Raw genomic sequence first — 15,892 nt, forward strand, 5'->3', positions numbered from 1 at the left:
GATGGCTTCAACTGAGCCATTCAGTCAGTCAATGAATATTTATTCTGTACTACTTAATAAATTACGAGACAAAGAATGACACGCCCCCCCAAAAAAACTTCGCCCTCAAGGAGCTTACTTTTTTATTTTTTCTTTTCAAACCCTTAACGTCTGGCTTGGAATTATAGTAAGTTTCAGTACTAAGGGCTAGGCAATTGGGTGACTTATCAAGGGTCAAACAGCTAGAAAGTGTCCAAGACCAGATTTGAGCCCAGGACCTCCCATCTCTAGACCTGGCTCTCCATCCGCTTAGCCACCTAACTGCCTCAGGAGCTTGCATTCTAATGGTAGAGACCATAGGTATTATTATTACATAGCTAGGTGGCTCCTAGGATAGAGTGCTGGGCCTGGAATCAGGAGGACCTTCCTTCAAATCTGGCCTCAGACACTTAGTAGTTGTATGACCCTGTGCAAGTCACTTTATCCTGCTTGTCTCAATTTTTCTCCTCTGTAAAATGAACTAGAGAAGGAAGTGGCCAAGCACTCCAATGTCTTGGCTAGGAAAACCCCAAACAGAGTCAGGAAGAGTCACATGCGACTTTACAACAACAAAAACAGTCCCTGGCTACAAGGAGCTCACATTCTAATAGAGGAGATAAAATGTAAATAACTAGGTACATACAAGGGATCTACAGAGTCCATACAAGATAGGCTCTGAGATGCTCTAAGTCCGTCAAGCCACTAAGCCTTGTTAAGCGACTACTGTCTACTGGATGGGGAAACAGAGACAAAGAATGAAGCAATCCCTACTCAAGGAGTTATAATATTCTGATACTGTGCTGAAGAGTCCATTGGACTCTTGGCAAGTTGGCAAGGCTGCATACATACTTTATCTCACAACAGAAACTCACAAAAACTCTGACTAGGGCAGCTAGAGGGCTCAGTGGGATGGAGAATCAGCCTAGAGATGGGAGGTTCTGAGTTCAAATGTAGCCTCAGACACTTCCCTGCTGGGCGACCCTGGGCAAGTCACTCAATCCCCATTGCCTAGCCCTTACCTTGGAACAAATACACAGTAGTGATTTTAAGATGTAAAGTAAGAGGATTAAAAAAAAAAAGAATTTTAGCAGCAGCTGGATGGCTCTGTGGATAGAGAACCGGGCCTAGGTCCAAACGTTGCCTCAGACACCTCCTAGCTGAGTGACCCTGGGCAAGTCACTTAACCCCAGATTGCCTAGCCCTTACTGCTCTTCTGCCTGTCTGCCTGCTCACAGCAGCAGGTAGGTAGGTGGCTCAATGGAATGAGAGTCAGGCCTAGAGACAAAAGATCCTGTTTTGACCTTGGCACAGTCACTTAATCCCAATTACCTCAGCCTTACTGCTTTTCTGCATTGGGCCCAGAAACACTCCTGATTCTAAGCAGGAAGGTGGGGGTTTAAAAAACTGAGTAGCTGTCAGACATCATTGTCCTCCGATGAAAAAGGAAGCTGAGTGCTTCAAGTGGTTCAAATCCAGTTCCACAGTGGTCTGTTAGGCCCCTCCCCGCCCCCCCCCCCCCCAGGTCCCAGGCTGCCGCCCTAGGCCCTTCCCTTTAAAGCCACCTTCCATTTCTAGATTTGTATCTATACGTATCCTGTACAGATGGTTTCTTTTGGTTTCTTTTGCGTATTGGCTCGGACATCATTAGCTCTTTGCAGTCAAGGACCAGGCATTAGGCCGTCTTTGTGCCCCTGGCTCTTGGCAGCGTGCCTGGCACAGACTGTCGTTGTGGAGTCTTGTCTGACTCTTTTTCCTGGCAGAGGGGTTCACCATTCCCTTCTCCAGCTCACTTGACAGATGAGGAAATGAGGGAACAAGGTGTAGGGGGATGGGGGAAGCATGGGTTAGGTCTAGGCCAAGGGCAAGCAGAGGACCTTTAGAAAGGCAGCGAGATGGGGCAATGGTTAGAGCACTGGACCTGGAGCGGGAAACACCTGCCTTCCCATCGTGCCCCAAGTACTTCCTGGCCGTGGGACCCTGGGCTAGTCATTTAACCTGTCTGTAAAAGGAGGGCAATAGCCCCAGCCTGGTTTGCTGAACGAGGGGCTCATTGAGGGAGCTGGGAGAGGGGGGGGACACGGAGCCATGGGGAGGGTTAGGGCGGTTTCGGGGACAGCCGCGGCCCCTTCTCAGGAAATCTCTTTCCCCCAGGCCTATACAGCATCCACAAAAAACGAGTGTCGGCTGCCCGGCTTCTCAGTCGCCAGAATCTCCAGAGCCCTAATTCCAGGTAAGAGCCCGCCTCTGCAGGAGGCTTGATCAGCCTCTTGGGCTCTCTCTTCCCTCTGGCTCCTGGGAGTGCCTGGGAAACGCTTGGCCTTTCTGGGGCTTCTTGATTTACACCCGCGGGGGAGAAAAGGCCAGCTTGGGGGCATCGGGAAGGGAGAGAGACCGTAGGGGCCATGGGCACCAGGCCTGGCCAAGGGGAAGGCCCGAAATCAGATCTGCCTCAGGCGTCGCCATATTTCTTCATGTGTAGGCTGTTAATGCCTGCAGGGGGGATTCTGGGAGACAATACCTGTAAAACAGGCTCTGGTCCCTAATGCGCAGGCGCACAGGGGTAATTAATGCGCAGACGCACAGGGGTAATTAATGCGCAGGCGCCAGGGTAATTAACGCGGGCGGGGCTCAGAGCCTGGTAGCTTCCTTCAGGTAGCATCTCTCTGAGATGGCCCGGACTACGAGCTTTAAGAGACGAGGCTGCCAGAGAGAAGCACCCGATGCCAGGCCATTGCCAGGGCCGTCACGTGGACAAGATAAATGCCCATTTATGGACTAACAGAGGTCTAACCCTGTTGGCAAGGGAAGGCTCCCGTCCCCTCTTTAATGGGAAAATTCTCTTCTTACAGTAGAGAACAGGCCATGGGAGTGGGTCATAAAAGACTGGCCCCCTATGGAGCCATACAGTTAGCCTTCTTATTCTTGCTGCACTGAAACATAGAAGAGATGAGATTCCTCATCAATGGTATTAAAACTAATTGTAGATTAATTATTTCAGCAGTTGTAGAAGAGAGTCCCTGACCTGTATCACCACATCTGTAAGGCTCCTCTAAGGGCTTCTGCATCCTATCCTCTGTTGGCTTTAGTCAGTCGACAAGCATTTATTGAGCACCTACTATGTGCCAGGCACTGGGAAGAGCCTTTAACTCCAACTTAAGAGAACTAGAATACAGTTGCTGGGAAATATTCTGATTAAGGATTGTCAATGAAACTAGAGATCAGAATAGATGGATAAGAGTTCGAAATCAGTGAGCAAGGTATCAGCCTGTTCCAAGGGGTCACCGCGTTTTCAAGTATGTTCTGAAAGTCTCTATTTTTCTATTTAATATTATGTTCTCATGTTTTAATAGAGTGCATTTTATTTTTTTTAAAACCCTTCCATCTTAGAATCAAGACTGTGTATTGGTTCCAAGGCAGAAGGGAAGTAAGGAATAGGTAGTGGGGGTTAAGTGACTTGTCTAGGGTCACCCAGCTAAAAAGTATCTGAGACCAGATTGGAACCCAGGACCTCCCATCTCCAGGACTGGCTCTCAATCCACAGAGTGATCCAGCTGCCTCCATTTCTTTATTCTTAGGATGAAAAAGTATGTTTGGGAGCAGCAAGGTGGCTCAGTGGACTGAGATCCAGGCCTAGAGATGATCCCACTAATTGCAGGCAAAAAGTTGTTTTTGTTGTTCACTCTCTGTGACCCCATTTGGAGTTTTCTTGGCAATGACACTGGAGTGGTTTGCCATTTCCCCCTCCAGCTCATTTTACAGATGAAGGAACTTAGGCAAACAGGGTTAAGTAATTTAGCTAGGAGATAATCAGCAGCTTCTTGAGCATTGAATTTGCAAATCTAAACAGAAATCAGAGAGAGTCACATGAGGGGGAGGCAAGTCACTTAGCAATTAGTGCCCTGAAACCCAGAAGACATTCCGGTATGAAAACATAAATGTTCAACAGACAGTAAGTTAGAAAGACAAGAGAATGATGTTGCCAAGGGCCCGCTTATAAAGGAGGGCAGAGGTGAGACAGACCTTGAAGAATTCGGAGGTTTGCAGAGATGGGCAGCTAGGTGGTGCAGTGGCCTGGAGTTACTCAACTTCCTGAATTGAAGTCTGGCCTCAGACACTAGCTCAGTGACCCTGAGCAAGCCACTTCACCCTGTTTGCCTCAGTTTCCTCATCTGTAAAACGAGCTAGAAGAGCTAGGAAAGGAAATGGCAACCCACTCAAGGATCTCTGCCACTCTGCCAATCTGAACAACAACAAAATATTTCTCTGTGTGCCAGGCACTGGGCTAAGCGCTTTACATGCATTATCTTTTTGGCTGCTCACAGCAACCCGGAGAGGTAGGTGATACTATTATTATTATAATAGCTAGAGTGAGTTAGCCTTGGGGTCAGGAAGATATGGTTCCGGTCTTTGATTCATGCTGGCTATGTAATCCTAAACAAGTCACTTAACCTGGGGTGGGGTTTTTTAAGCCTTTCCTTTGGTCTTTGAATCTGTCCTGAGTATGTGTTCCAAGGCAGAAGAGCTGAAAGGGCTAGGCAATGGGGGTTAAGTGATATGCCCAGGGGCACACAGCTGGGAAGTGTCTTGGGCCAAATTTGAACCCAGGACTTCCCAACTCTAGGTCTGCATCTCTAACCACTGAGCCACTTAGCTATCCAAAGGTTGAAGGGAATAGGTGGTTGAATCCAAAACAAATACCTCTCTTTTTAGGTACCAACCAAGAATTAATCAACTTTTGGGTCAACTCATACAAGCTTCTTATCAAAATGCAGCCAAACAGATAAAAACGAAGGCATCCTGGAGAACACTAGACAGAAGCCAGCCTCTCTAGGAGGCTGTGACTAGAACCTAGGGAGGCAACACAGGACCATGGGAAAAGAGCACAAGAGCTTTGGCTCTAGACTCAAAAGCCTCAAATCCTACCTCTGATTCGGACTGCTCCTGTGACCTGGGGCAAGTCACTGTCCTCCCTGGGGCTCAGTTTCCTCATCTGTGAAATCAGAGGATTCAACTAGATGACCTCTCTGACCTCTGAAGTTCCTTCCAGCACGAGGACCCCATGAACCTTCTCTTCCCCTCGTTTGTCTAAATAAATCTATGTATGTGTCACAAGATGAAAAAAAATATCTTGGGCTACATTTGTTGTTGAGTCATTGCAGTTGTGTTCAACTCTTCATGACCCAATTTTGGGTCTTCGTGGCAGAGACAGTGGAGCGGTTTGCCATTTCTTTCTCCAGCTCGTTTTGCAGATGAGAAAACTGAGGTCCTCAGGGTGAAGTGACTTGCCCAGGGTCACACAGCTAGGAAGTGTCTGAAACCAGGTTTGAACTCATAAAGATGAGTCTTCAGGATTCCAAGCTCTCCACAAGCCAGCCAGCTGCTCTTAAGTTTAGACAGCATGACATCAGGACCACCCCAAAGTTACTGATCACCATTCCCGAGCCAGCATCAGCCATAGTGAATCAGTAACCCAGCCTAGAGCCAAGCCAGCACCATCCCATTACAGGAGGTGCCCCGGAACCACAAACCACGCAGAAGCCCTGACTGTGCGCCATAGGCGGCTCCCTCCGGCCCCCCCACCCAACCCTGCTGCAGGAACAGTGCTGGGCCCACCCGCCCAGCCGGGCCAGCTTCCGCCCAGTGTTCTCCAGCTGCCCCCGTCTTATCTCCCTGAGCACATTTTGATATCTACACGAGGGCCAGCATGAGCTGGCCCAAGAGTTTCACCAACTAAGCATTTTTTGGGAGGGAAAAAAATAGCTCCGCAAGCTCTGGGGCCTCAGCATTTCTACTGCACTGGAGGAAGGGACTGCAGGCAAATGAGATTTCTGAAAGAAATCATGGGAATTCTGGGAGAAAGCACAAAGTGATTATGTCAACATCCAAGAGGCCCTCATCCTGATGTGGTTTAGCCAAATGAAAGAAAGAATTCTCCCTTCCCACTCACCCGCAAAAACGGAGTTCCACAGCACCCCCTGCTGGATACCTAGCTAAGTCAGTGCCCCACTTCTCAATCTGGGCACCGATGGGTGCCAACTCTGTTGCCCCTCAGGGTTAGGCCAAACCCTCTTGGTAAATGAGGGAATCTGTAGCTCAGCGGGACAAGAGATTTATCAAAGGACAAACGGTGGCCCCTCAGCTCAGCTGTTCATGAATGTGGCCTCGGCACCTGATCATCCATGAGTTCTGTTCATGGCAGGTGGGCCTTACTTTAAGAAAATTGGGGTGACAAGAGAAGAGAAAGGAAAGCAGGAAGGAAGGAAGGAAGGAAGGAAGGAAGGAAGGAAGGAAGGAAGGAAGGAAGGAAGGAAGGAAGGAAGGAAGGAAGGAAGGAAGGAAGGAAGGAAGGAAGGAAGGAAGGAAGGAAGGAAGGAAGGAAGGAAGGAAGGAAAAACGAAGGAAGGAAGGAAGGAAGGAAGGAGAGAGAAAGAAAGGAGAGAGAAAAAGAAAAGAGAGAAAGAAAGAAAGAGAGAGAGAGAGAGAGAGAGAGAGAGAGAGAGAGAGAGAAAGAAAGAAAGAGAAAGAAAGAAAAGAGAAAGGAAGAAAGGAAGAAAGGAAGGAAGAAAAAGATTTAGATTACAGAGAGCTGATTTGCATTACAAAAAGACATCTCACCAAATTAATTGATAATTGCTTCCCATGAGAGGCAGTGTGCTGCACTGGATAGAGTCAGACACACAGTCTGGAAGGCCTGAATTCAAGTCCAGCCTCGAATATACATTGTCTGGGTGACCATGGGAAATCACCTCACCTTTAAATGACCTTGTCAGCTCTTCAAGAGAATGGTTATTTAGTGGTTTCAGTCCTGCTGGATTCTCTATGACCCCATTCGGGGTTTTCTTGGCAAAGATACTGGAGTGGTTTGCCATTTCCTTCTCCAGCCCATTTGACAGAAGATGAAACAGGCAAACAGGGTGAAGTGACTGGTCCAGGGTCACACAGCTAGTGCCTAAGGCCAAATGTGAATGTGGGTCTTCCTGCTTTGGGCTGGGCGCTCTATCCACTGCATCACCTCACAGATGGAGGGAGTGTCCTCACTGGAAGTTCCTTACACCAATAAAAGCACAGGTCAGGTCCAAAAACCCCTCCCTCTGTACATTTAAGTGCTAGTGTAGGCATCATGTATGACTGCTCAGAAAGAAGAAAAAGAAAGGGTGAGGAGAGCAGGAGGCCAGTGAGGAATGGGGCCACAGGTGGGGAGAGAAAGCTTTTCTGAAATTCTGATGCGCATCAGTGGGGGAAATGGGGTTTACCTTACAAAAAGGCCATGTATGCATGCTAAAAGCAGTACAGGCTAGAAGAGGATTCTGGGAAGTGGGGGAGGGGGGTACCTTCACAGTAGCCAGGGAAATCCGGAAGGAGATGTGACAAAAAGTGGAAAAGGAGGAGGGCAGGCGGCGACATCTTCTTCTCTTTGGGACCCTGCCATCCCCTGGGGGGGGGAGGGGGGGGGCTTAGGCCCTGCTGACCCTAGTCAGACCCAAACATACCTGGGCGTCATCATCATCCTCTGGACCGCATAGTGGTGTGGGAGTCCGAGCCGCCCCTCTGCTGTTCGTGAATAAAGGGACTTTGGCCCAGTCCTGTCTTTTCTGGACCCCAGTTACCTCCCTGGGGGCAGAGGGGCCTCGGGGTGAGCGCGCCTTCCTGATATTAACTCCCAGCTCTCCCTTCAGCCGATCCACCATCTTTGTTCGCCTGCACACCAACGGGAACCAGGAGTTGCAGTACCAGCCCGGGGACCATCTGGGCGTGTTCCCTGGCAACCATGAGGACATGGTGAATGCCCTGATCGATCGCCTGGAGGACGCCCCTCCTGCCAACCAGCTGGTGAAGGTGGAGCTTCTGGAGGAGAGGAGCACAGCTCTGGGTAATGGCCCCCAGGCTGGCCCCCCAGGATGCGCCATTTTGCTGTGGGATAGCAGGAGAGAGCTGGTGTGGCCTGGGACAGGGAGGCCTTGCCGTCAGAGGCCTCGGTGACCCTCTCAGGCCGGGCCTTCCTCAGGGAGGGACTCTACCCAGGCCTCCCTTTCCTGGCCTGTTTTGGTTCCCTCTGGCATAGAGAACCTAGCCCTGGGCTCAGATGGAGGGAGACCCGGGTTCAAATCCCGCCCGTGGTTTTAGCTGCTCCTCTACCCCAGCACGTTTCCCATCTATAAAACAGAAGATGGAGAATGCTTTTCACGGAACTGTTAAAGGGTTTGAAGGAGGGGGAGAGCATGTGAAATGCTCTGCAAACTTTAAAGCGCCCAAAGGTGCCCACTGAAAGTCTCACAACGGGGGGGAGCCGTGCGTCGGGAAGACCCGCGTGCAAATGTCGCCTCGGAAGCTTCCCAGGTGGGTGCCCTGGACAAGTCACTTAGCCTGTGGCCTCCCTCTAAAACAGGGACGATGAGCGCACGCCGGGCACGGCCCAGGCTAGACCCAAGGCAGAAGAGCAGCAGGGCTAAGTGACTCGCCCAGGGTCACCCGGCTAGAAGGGCCTGAGGCCAGCTTGGCTCGCTGCCCCCCCCCCAGCCTCCTGGCTGCCCCTCCCGGCATGCTTGTTTCCTTCTTCCTTTATGGCGCGGCAGCTACAGCAGAGCAAAGGAACAGCCTGTCCTTTGTGAGCCGGACGTCCTGGGACTCCCTCTAACGTCCAGGGGGCCCCATCCCAGCCCTGCTTTTGGGGGAAACGTCTGGGCTTGGAGGAAGGCCCGTGAGCTCTGGGTGCGAGGCTCGGCCAGCAGGGCCTGACATGGCGCTGATGGCCCCGTCCTCACGCAGGCGTCATCAGCAACTGGACGGATGAGCGGCGCATCCCGCCCTGCACCATCTTCCAGGCCTTTAAGTACTACCTGGACATCACGACGCCCCCCACGCCCCTGCAGCTGCAGCAGTTCGCCTCCCTGGCCACCAGCGAGAAGGAGAAGCAGCGGCTGCTGGTCCTCAGCAAGGTGAGGCTGGCAAGGCGGGAGTGGGCAGCTAAGGAAGCGAAGCTTCCAGGGCCCTGAGGCCGGCCAGGCAGCCGGGAGGGAAGGGCCAGCCCGGGAGGGCGTTGGGTCTCGGAGGAGAGAAAGCTGAGGGGGCCGAGCGAGCCCTTCTGGGGAGGACGAGGGTCCTGCTGAAAGGGGCGCCCTGGGGCCCTGGGGAGAAGCCCGTCTGCTCGCTGGGTCTCGGGGTCTGAGAATTGACCTCAGAGGCCGCATCAAACCCCATCCTTTTCATGTGAGGAAACTGAGGCTGAGAGACATTAAGTCACGTGTCTGAGGTCCCAGAGCCAGCCAGTGTCTGAGGCTGGACTTGAACTCAGGGCTTCCTGACTCCAAGTCCAGGGCCGTCTCCAATATCACACCGCCTCTTCTCTGAAGAGGAGATGACCACTCGGTGAGAGCGAGGCAGGCACGGCGTGGGCCCACAGACTTTTTGCGGTTCTCTTCGGCCTCCTCACAGCCTCCAGCAGGAGAGCATGAGCCATCGCATTATCCAAAGAGCGCTGGCTCAGCAGCCAGACCGTCCTGGTTCTATAACTGTGTGACCCTGGGCAAGTCACTTCACCCTGTTGGCCTCCATTTCCTCATCTGTAACTGGTGACTCTGGAGAAGACAATGGCAATCCTTTCCAATAAAACCCCTAATGGGGTCACAGAGCCGCCATGCCCCTGCCCCAGTTTGGGCCTCAGTTTCCCCTCCTGGAAAACAGGGTTGGCCTCAGTGACCCTCGGGTTCCACTGCCTTCCTCCCCCACCACGCAGGGCTTACAGGAGTACGAGGAATGGAAGTGGGGCAAGAATCCCACCATCGTGGAGGCCCTGGAGGAATTCCCGTCCGTGCAGATGCCGTCCACCCTCCTGCTGACCCAGCTGTCCCTGCTGCAGCCCCGCTACTACTCCATCAGCTCGTCCCCAGACATGTACCCTGACGAGGTGCACCTGACCGTGGCCGTCGTGTCCTACCGCACCGGAGGTAGGCAGGGCAGGGACAGGCCGAGGCCGGCATCTCCTTCCTTCCTTGGGGCGAGAGATGGGGTGGCCTGCAGCCCCGTTTCTGCCCTCCCTAGTCTGGGGCAGTGCACGCGGCTCCCACCTGCTGGCATCGGGCCAGGTGGGGCAGCTGGACACTTGCATCGTGTGTTTCTTTGCCAGATGGGGATGGCCCGATCCACCATGGCGTCTGCTCTTCCTGGCTCAACCGGATCCAGCCGGAGGAGGTGGTGCCCTGCTTCGTTCGAGGGTGAGCCGCAGCTGGGAGGGGGCAGCAAGGCAGGAGGCTGAGGTTCCCCAGCACAGAAATCCCTCCACAAAGAGCAGACCCTTCTCTGGGACCAGGAGAAGGATGGCCCTGCTTCTTGGTCTCCAGTGCGAGAGCTCAGACTCCACATGTGTGATGGCCCCAGGGAAAGAAGGGAGGAGGGAGGAAAGGAGGGAGGAAGGGAAGAAGGGAGGGAGGGAGGGAGGAAAGGAGGAAGGAAAGAGGGAAGGAAAGAGGGAAGGAAAGGAAGAGAGGGAGGGAGGGAGGGAGGAAGGAAGGAAGGAAGGAAGGAAGGAAGGAAGGAAGGAAGGAAGGAAGGAAGGAAGGAAGGGAGGAAGGAAGGAAGGAAGGAAGGAAGGAAGGAAGGAAGGAAGGAAGGAAGGAAGGAAGGAAGGAAGGAAGGAAGGAAGGAAGGAAGGAAGGAAGGAGGGAAAGAGGGAGGGAAAGAGGGAGGGAAGGAAGGAAGGAAGGAAGGAAGGAAGGAAGGAAGGAAGGAAGGAAGGAAGGAAGGAAGGAAGGAAGGAAGGAAGGAAGGAAGGAAGGAAGGAAGGAAGGAGGGAAAGAGGGAAGGAAGGAAGGAAGGAAGGAAGGAAGGAAGGAAGGAAGGAAGGAAGGAAGGAAGGAAGGAAGGAAGGAAGGAAGGAAGGAAAGAGGGAGGGAGGGGAGGGGGAACGGAAAGGGGGAGGGGAGGGAGGAAGAGAAGGGAGGGAGGAAGCTTTCATTAAGTGTCTCATTAAGAATCTTTGGATGCCCCTTTAAGACTCATTTCCTGGGTTCAAATCTGGCCTCAGACACTTCCTGACCATAGGACCCTGGGTCAGTCACTCCACCCTGTTTGACTGAGCCTCTTCCTCTGTCCAACAAGCAGGAGGACATGGCTGGCCGCTCCCGCACCTCCCGCCACGAAAACTCTGATGGGGGTTACAGAGGGTCAGACATGCTGGAACAACTGAAAACAATAGCAGCGTGCCAGGCACACTGTGGTCCCTTTGGTCTTCTCTGAGGCAGCCACCCAGCTGGCCTTCTGAGAAAGATTTGCTTTCTGTCTCCAGGGTGACCTCCTCTGTGGCATGGGAAGCCCATGCATAGTAGAGCAGGAAGAGGGGGTCCTGGGATTGAAGGACTCGGATTCAAATCCTGACGTGGCATTTTTTAGGCGTGCCCTTGGGGACTCACTTCCCTCATCTAGCTTTTTGGTGGTGGTTGGGCTCGGGAGTCTCTGCGGCCCCTCTAGAGAGAGTCCAGCAATGCCAGCCATTATCGTCATTCGTGTCTTGTTGGGGAGGTGTGGGCTTATTTGTCTGATACTGAAACAAGGCCTTCTTCGTCCAGCGCTCCCAGCTTCCACCTGCCCCGGGACCCCCAGGTGCCCTGTATCCTGGTTGGCCCAGGCACGGGCATCGCCCCTTTCCGGAGCTTCTGGCAGCAGCGGCTCTTCGATATCCAGCACAAAGGTGAGTCGTGCTCTACCTCCTAGTCTTCACCTCCGGGACCCTGCAGCAGGACTGCTTAGCCTCAGAGAGAAGGGCCGGCCCTCTGTGGAAGTGCAGCGAGCCGCACCCTGGATGGCAGAATCAGAATTGTGGCCTGGGAAGTACCTCGAAGAGCCTCTAGTCCATCCTCATCTTTCTACAAGGGAATAAGGTCACACATGTGGAGCGTAGAAAAGCTATGATTTGAGCCCTGCTTCTCTCACTCTACATCCAGTGATCAAAAACTGGAGAAATGCTCCTCAATCAAAAATATCTCCCTTTTCAAGCAGCTGAGTGGCTCAGTAGATGGAGAGGCAGACCTAGAGATGGGAGGTCCTGGGTTCAAATTTAGCCTCAGACTCTTTCTAGCTATGTGACCCTGGGCCAGTCACTTAACCCCTATTGCTTAACCCTTACTGCTCTTCTGTTTTTGAACCAATACCCAGTACTAGTTCTAAGACAAAAGGAAAGGGAAGGGATATAAATATAACATCCCTTACCTGTATGTGTGTGTGTGTGTGTGTATACGTATACACACTACCTATATAGCTCCATATTAAAAAAAATTTTTCATTTTGACCAAGTTGGATCTATACCAGGGACACAACAGTGGCTCAATATTAGAAGTTATTAGCATAAAGCCTGTAAAACCCAATGGTTATTTCAACTGATATAGATTTAGCTCTATGTCATTTCAATAGATTATAATAGATGTATGTTACTTCAGAAGGTTTCAACATAGTCCACGTTTATGCTAAAATCTATAAAAAGCTTTGGCACAGAAATGCCCTTCTATAATATGATCTAAAGCAAAGAGCTATTATTTCGAATGGGAAAACACTGGAAGCATTCCCAATATGGAAAGGGATAAATCAAGGATGTTCTCTCTCCCCAGGATTATTCGACATAATTCTAGAAATGCTAACTATAGCAATAAGACACAAGGAAAATTAAAGGTATAAACACTGACGAAGATGAGTCAAAAATATCCCTATTTGCATGTGACATGATGGTTTACTTAGAAAACACCAGAGTATCAATGAACTAATTGAGATGATTAGCAGATTCAAGAATGATGCAGAATAAAAAATAAACCCACAAAAATCATCAGCATTTTTCTCTGCAATAGAACAAAAAGCCAAGAGGAAACAATAGAAAATCTATTCAAAGTAACTATGAAATACATAACATATTTGGTCATTAATATACCAAGACACATTTGGGAATTATATAAATATAAAACAGAGTATTTATAGAAATAAAGGAGGATTTAAATAGTTGGAAATACAGCAACTGTTCATGGTTGGGCCACATTAATGTAATAAAAAATCACCACAGGATTACAATCTCAGGAACCATCAAGTCTAACCACATCATTTTATGGAAATTAAAGCTCCAGAAAGCTGAGAAATTTGCCCAGGATCACACAAAAAGCATCAGAGATGAAATCTGAAACCAGTACCACTATACTGATGACACTACCAAAAATAATTTATGGGTTTATTTTATAGAATTAGATGAAATAGTCAAAGAATTCAGCTTAAGGTAGCTAAAAGTCTAGAATCTCAGAGGAATTAGTGAGGGGGAAGAATAAGGAGAACAAGGATTAGCAGATCTCAAACTAATCAATAAAGTTGAGATTATCAAAATCCCTTGGCACTGGTTTAAAAAAATTAGTAAACTAGATCAGTGGTATAGACTAGATAAGCAAAACCCAGAAGTAAACAAATACAAGAAGTCCAACTTCTGATAAACCCCAAAATATATACAGTGGAGAAAAAGATTCTGTATTTGATAAAACTGATAGAAAAACTGGAAAGCAGTTTTTGCAGAAAATGGGTTTAGACCAGCATCTTATACCATATCTCGAAACAAACTCTAAATGGATAAGCAACCAAAATTTAGAAAAAGGAGAGAGGAAAGGCAGGAAGGAAGGATGAGAGGATGGGAAGGAAGAAGGATGGATTTATATTAGATATAAGAAAATGCTCCCTCCTTCGTTCCTTCAGGGTCTTCTAGCTTCCAGATCAGTTCTCTATCCACTACACCACACTGCTTCTCAAATAAATAAATATTAACCACTGTTGTGATAATACTTATAGCTGCTACTAGTACTATTACTGCTGCTACTGCTACTATGTCTGCATGGGCTTCCCTCCTAGTCAGTTGCTAGTATTGTCAGTGACCCGAGTTTCCCTGGTTCCCAGGAATGACTCCATGTCACATGATCCTGGTCTTTGGATGTCGGCAGTCCAAGATTGACCACATTTACAAAGAGGAAACCTTACAGGCCAAGAACAAGGGGGTCTTCAGAGAGCTGTACACAGCATATTCCCGAGAGCCAGACAAACCAAAGGTAACTCCCTGCCCTTCCCATGCCACAACCTGACGGGCACACCCTAGAGAGACCTTCAGGCCTCTCTTTTGCTCCATGGAGAGAAGGAGCTGCTGTGCCACATTAACACTCAATGGACTCTGGGCAGTCAGTGACTTCCAGGAGTTAAAATCTTATGACATGGAGCAAAGTCTAGATTTATTCTCTGTTCTCAGAGGACAGAATTAGGAAGAGTGGGTGAGAGTAGGGAGGAAGATTTGACAAGCAATTATTAGGAAACAATCTCTGCCCTCAAGGAATTTAAATTATATTGGAGGAGGGGAAGGGGGGAGGGAAGAAAGGAGAGGACGGAGATAATGTATACACGAGTAAATATCTAGAGAACATATATAAATTGCATGAAAAGTAACTGTAGGGAGGGATGGCCCTAAGAGCTGGGGGCATCAAGATTGATTTTTAGTATAAGGTACAGGAGGTAACCCAATAAAACTTGTCCACAGTTCACCTCTTTAGAAGAATGAGTTTACTGGATCTTTTCTAACAGCTAAAAAGGGAAAAGCACATTTGTACGGGACCGGCTTTTGGCAAAACTGGGATACAGGACCATAGAGCCCATGGAATGTAGTCCCCTCACTTTACAGAAAAGGAAAGTGGGGCCCAGACACGGGAAGTAGCTTGCCTGGGATCACATAACTAGGAAGGGCCTAAGGGAGGATTTTAACTCGGGTCTACCTGATTCCAAGTCTAGGATTTTGTCCATTATGCTTCTGAGTCTTAAAGGGAACAAAGCTAAGGTGGGGAGGGAAAGCATTCCAGGCACAGAGGACAGTCTGCTTTCCAATATCTGGAACTACTCCAAAGGAGGATGGGCTGCGTTGGTCTTTGGGGAAAAGCTAGCTGCCTGCTTGTTGAGGATCCTTGTTCAGGTATGATTTGGTCAAGATGGTCTCCAAGTTCCCTTCCAGTTCTAAGATGCTGAGATTCTTGGAAAGACCATCTTCGCTTTAACAAGGACAAGGACATGCTTGCCTTTTGAGGCTTCTTCCCATCTCACAGATACAAGAAGGAATGAGTCACTGTCTAGAAGGAGCCCTTTGAAACAGGGGACAAAGTATGGCCTGGGGGTGAGCTGAGAAAATGAGTGGGAAGGTGAAAGTAGATAATATAGACCAAGCGCTTTGCCAGCCTTAAAGCACTGCATAAGTGTTAGATTGTGTCATTATTATTATTAACAAAATACATCTAGATCCCTTGTTTGCAACAGTCGGGGATTATGGGGTAAGAGTATCATATATACTGTCAGACACAGGCTGATTGGTTTTACCAAAAATTTTTCCTCTCTTAATTTTCATTACGAGAGATGGTTTTCTAAGTGGAAGTTGGCAGGGTAGGATAGACTCAGTAAAAAAGAAAGGAAGGAAGGAAGGGAAGAGGGTGTCCAAGCTCTAGGACTGGCCAGGCCTTCACTATTGACACCCTCTTCCCCACAGAAATATGTACAGGATGCCTTACAGGAACAGCTGGCAGACACTGTGTACAGAGCCCTGAAGGAACAAGGGGGACACATCTATGTGTGTGGGGATGTCACGATGGCGGCCGATGTCCTGAAAGCCATCCAGCGCATCATGATCCAGCAGGGCGGGCTCTCACCAGAGGAGGCTGGGGTTTTCATTAGCAAACTGAGGGTGAGTGATAAGGGGCTGTTCTGAAACCTTCCATGGAGGAGCATTTTATAGCTGAAATGGACTATTAGGAGGTGGAGAAGTAACTTCATCCATGCTGTTTGAAGGGGATTTAGAGCGTATCAAGTCCAGCCCCATTCGCTCTATAGATGAAGG

At 49.7% G+C, this 15,892-nt stretch overlaps 1 protein-coding gene across 7 annotated transcripts in view; it reads left to right on the forward strand.

Moving 5' to 3' along the window:
* NOS1 (nitric oxide synthase 1) overlaps nucleotides 1-15,892 on the forward strand; it is a 269,988-nt gene that overhangs the window by 243,348 nt on the left and 10,748 nt on the right. For all 7 annotated transcript variants that reach the window (XM_056821665.1, XM_056821667.1, XM_007490314.3 and 4 more), the window contains 8 exons: nucleotides 2,170-2,248; nucleotides 7,695-7,888; nucleotides 8,785-8,954; nucleotides 9,752-9,962; nucleotides 10,142-10,229; nucleotides 11,580-11,701; nucleotides 13,927-14,075; nucleotides 15,545-15,739. In XM_056821665.1, the coding sequence (XP_056677643.1) occupies nucleotides 2,170-2,248; nucleotides 7,695-7,888; nucleotides 8,785-8,954; nucleotides 9,752-9,962; nucleotides 10,142-10,229; nucleotides 11,580-11,701; nucleotides 13,927-14,075; nucleotides 15,545-15,739 (1,208 nt within the window). The remainder of the gene's footprint in view (nucleotides 1-2,169; nucleotides 2,249-7,694; nucleotides 7,889-8,784; nucleotides 8,955-9,751; nucleotides 9,963-10,141; nucleotides 10,230-11,579; nucleotides 11,702-13,926; nucleotides 14,076-15,544; nucleotides 15,740-15,892) is intronic.

This window comes from Monodelphis domestica, chromosome 3 (genome assembly GCF_027887165.1).
Source record: "Monodelphis domestica isolate mMonDom1 chromosome 3, mMonDom1.pri, whole genome shotgun sequence".
NCBI classification, from domain to species: domain Eukaryota; kingdom Metazoa; phylum Chordata; class Mammalia; order Didelphimorphia; family Didelphidae; genus Monodelphis; species Monodelphis domestica.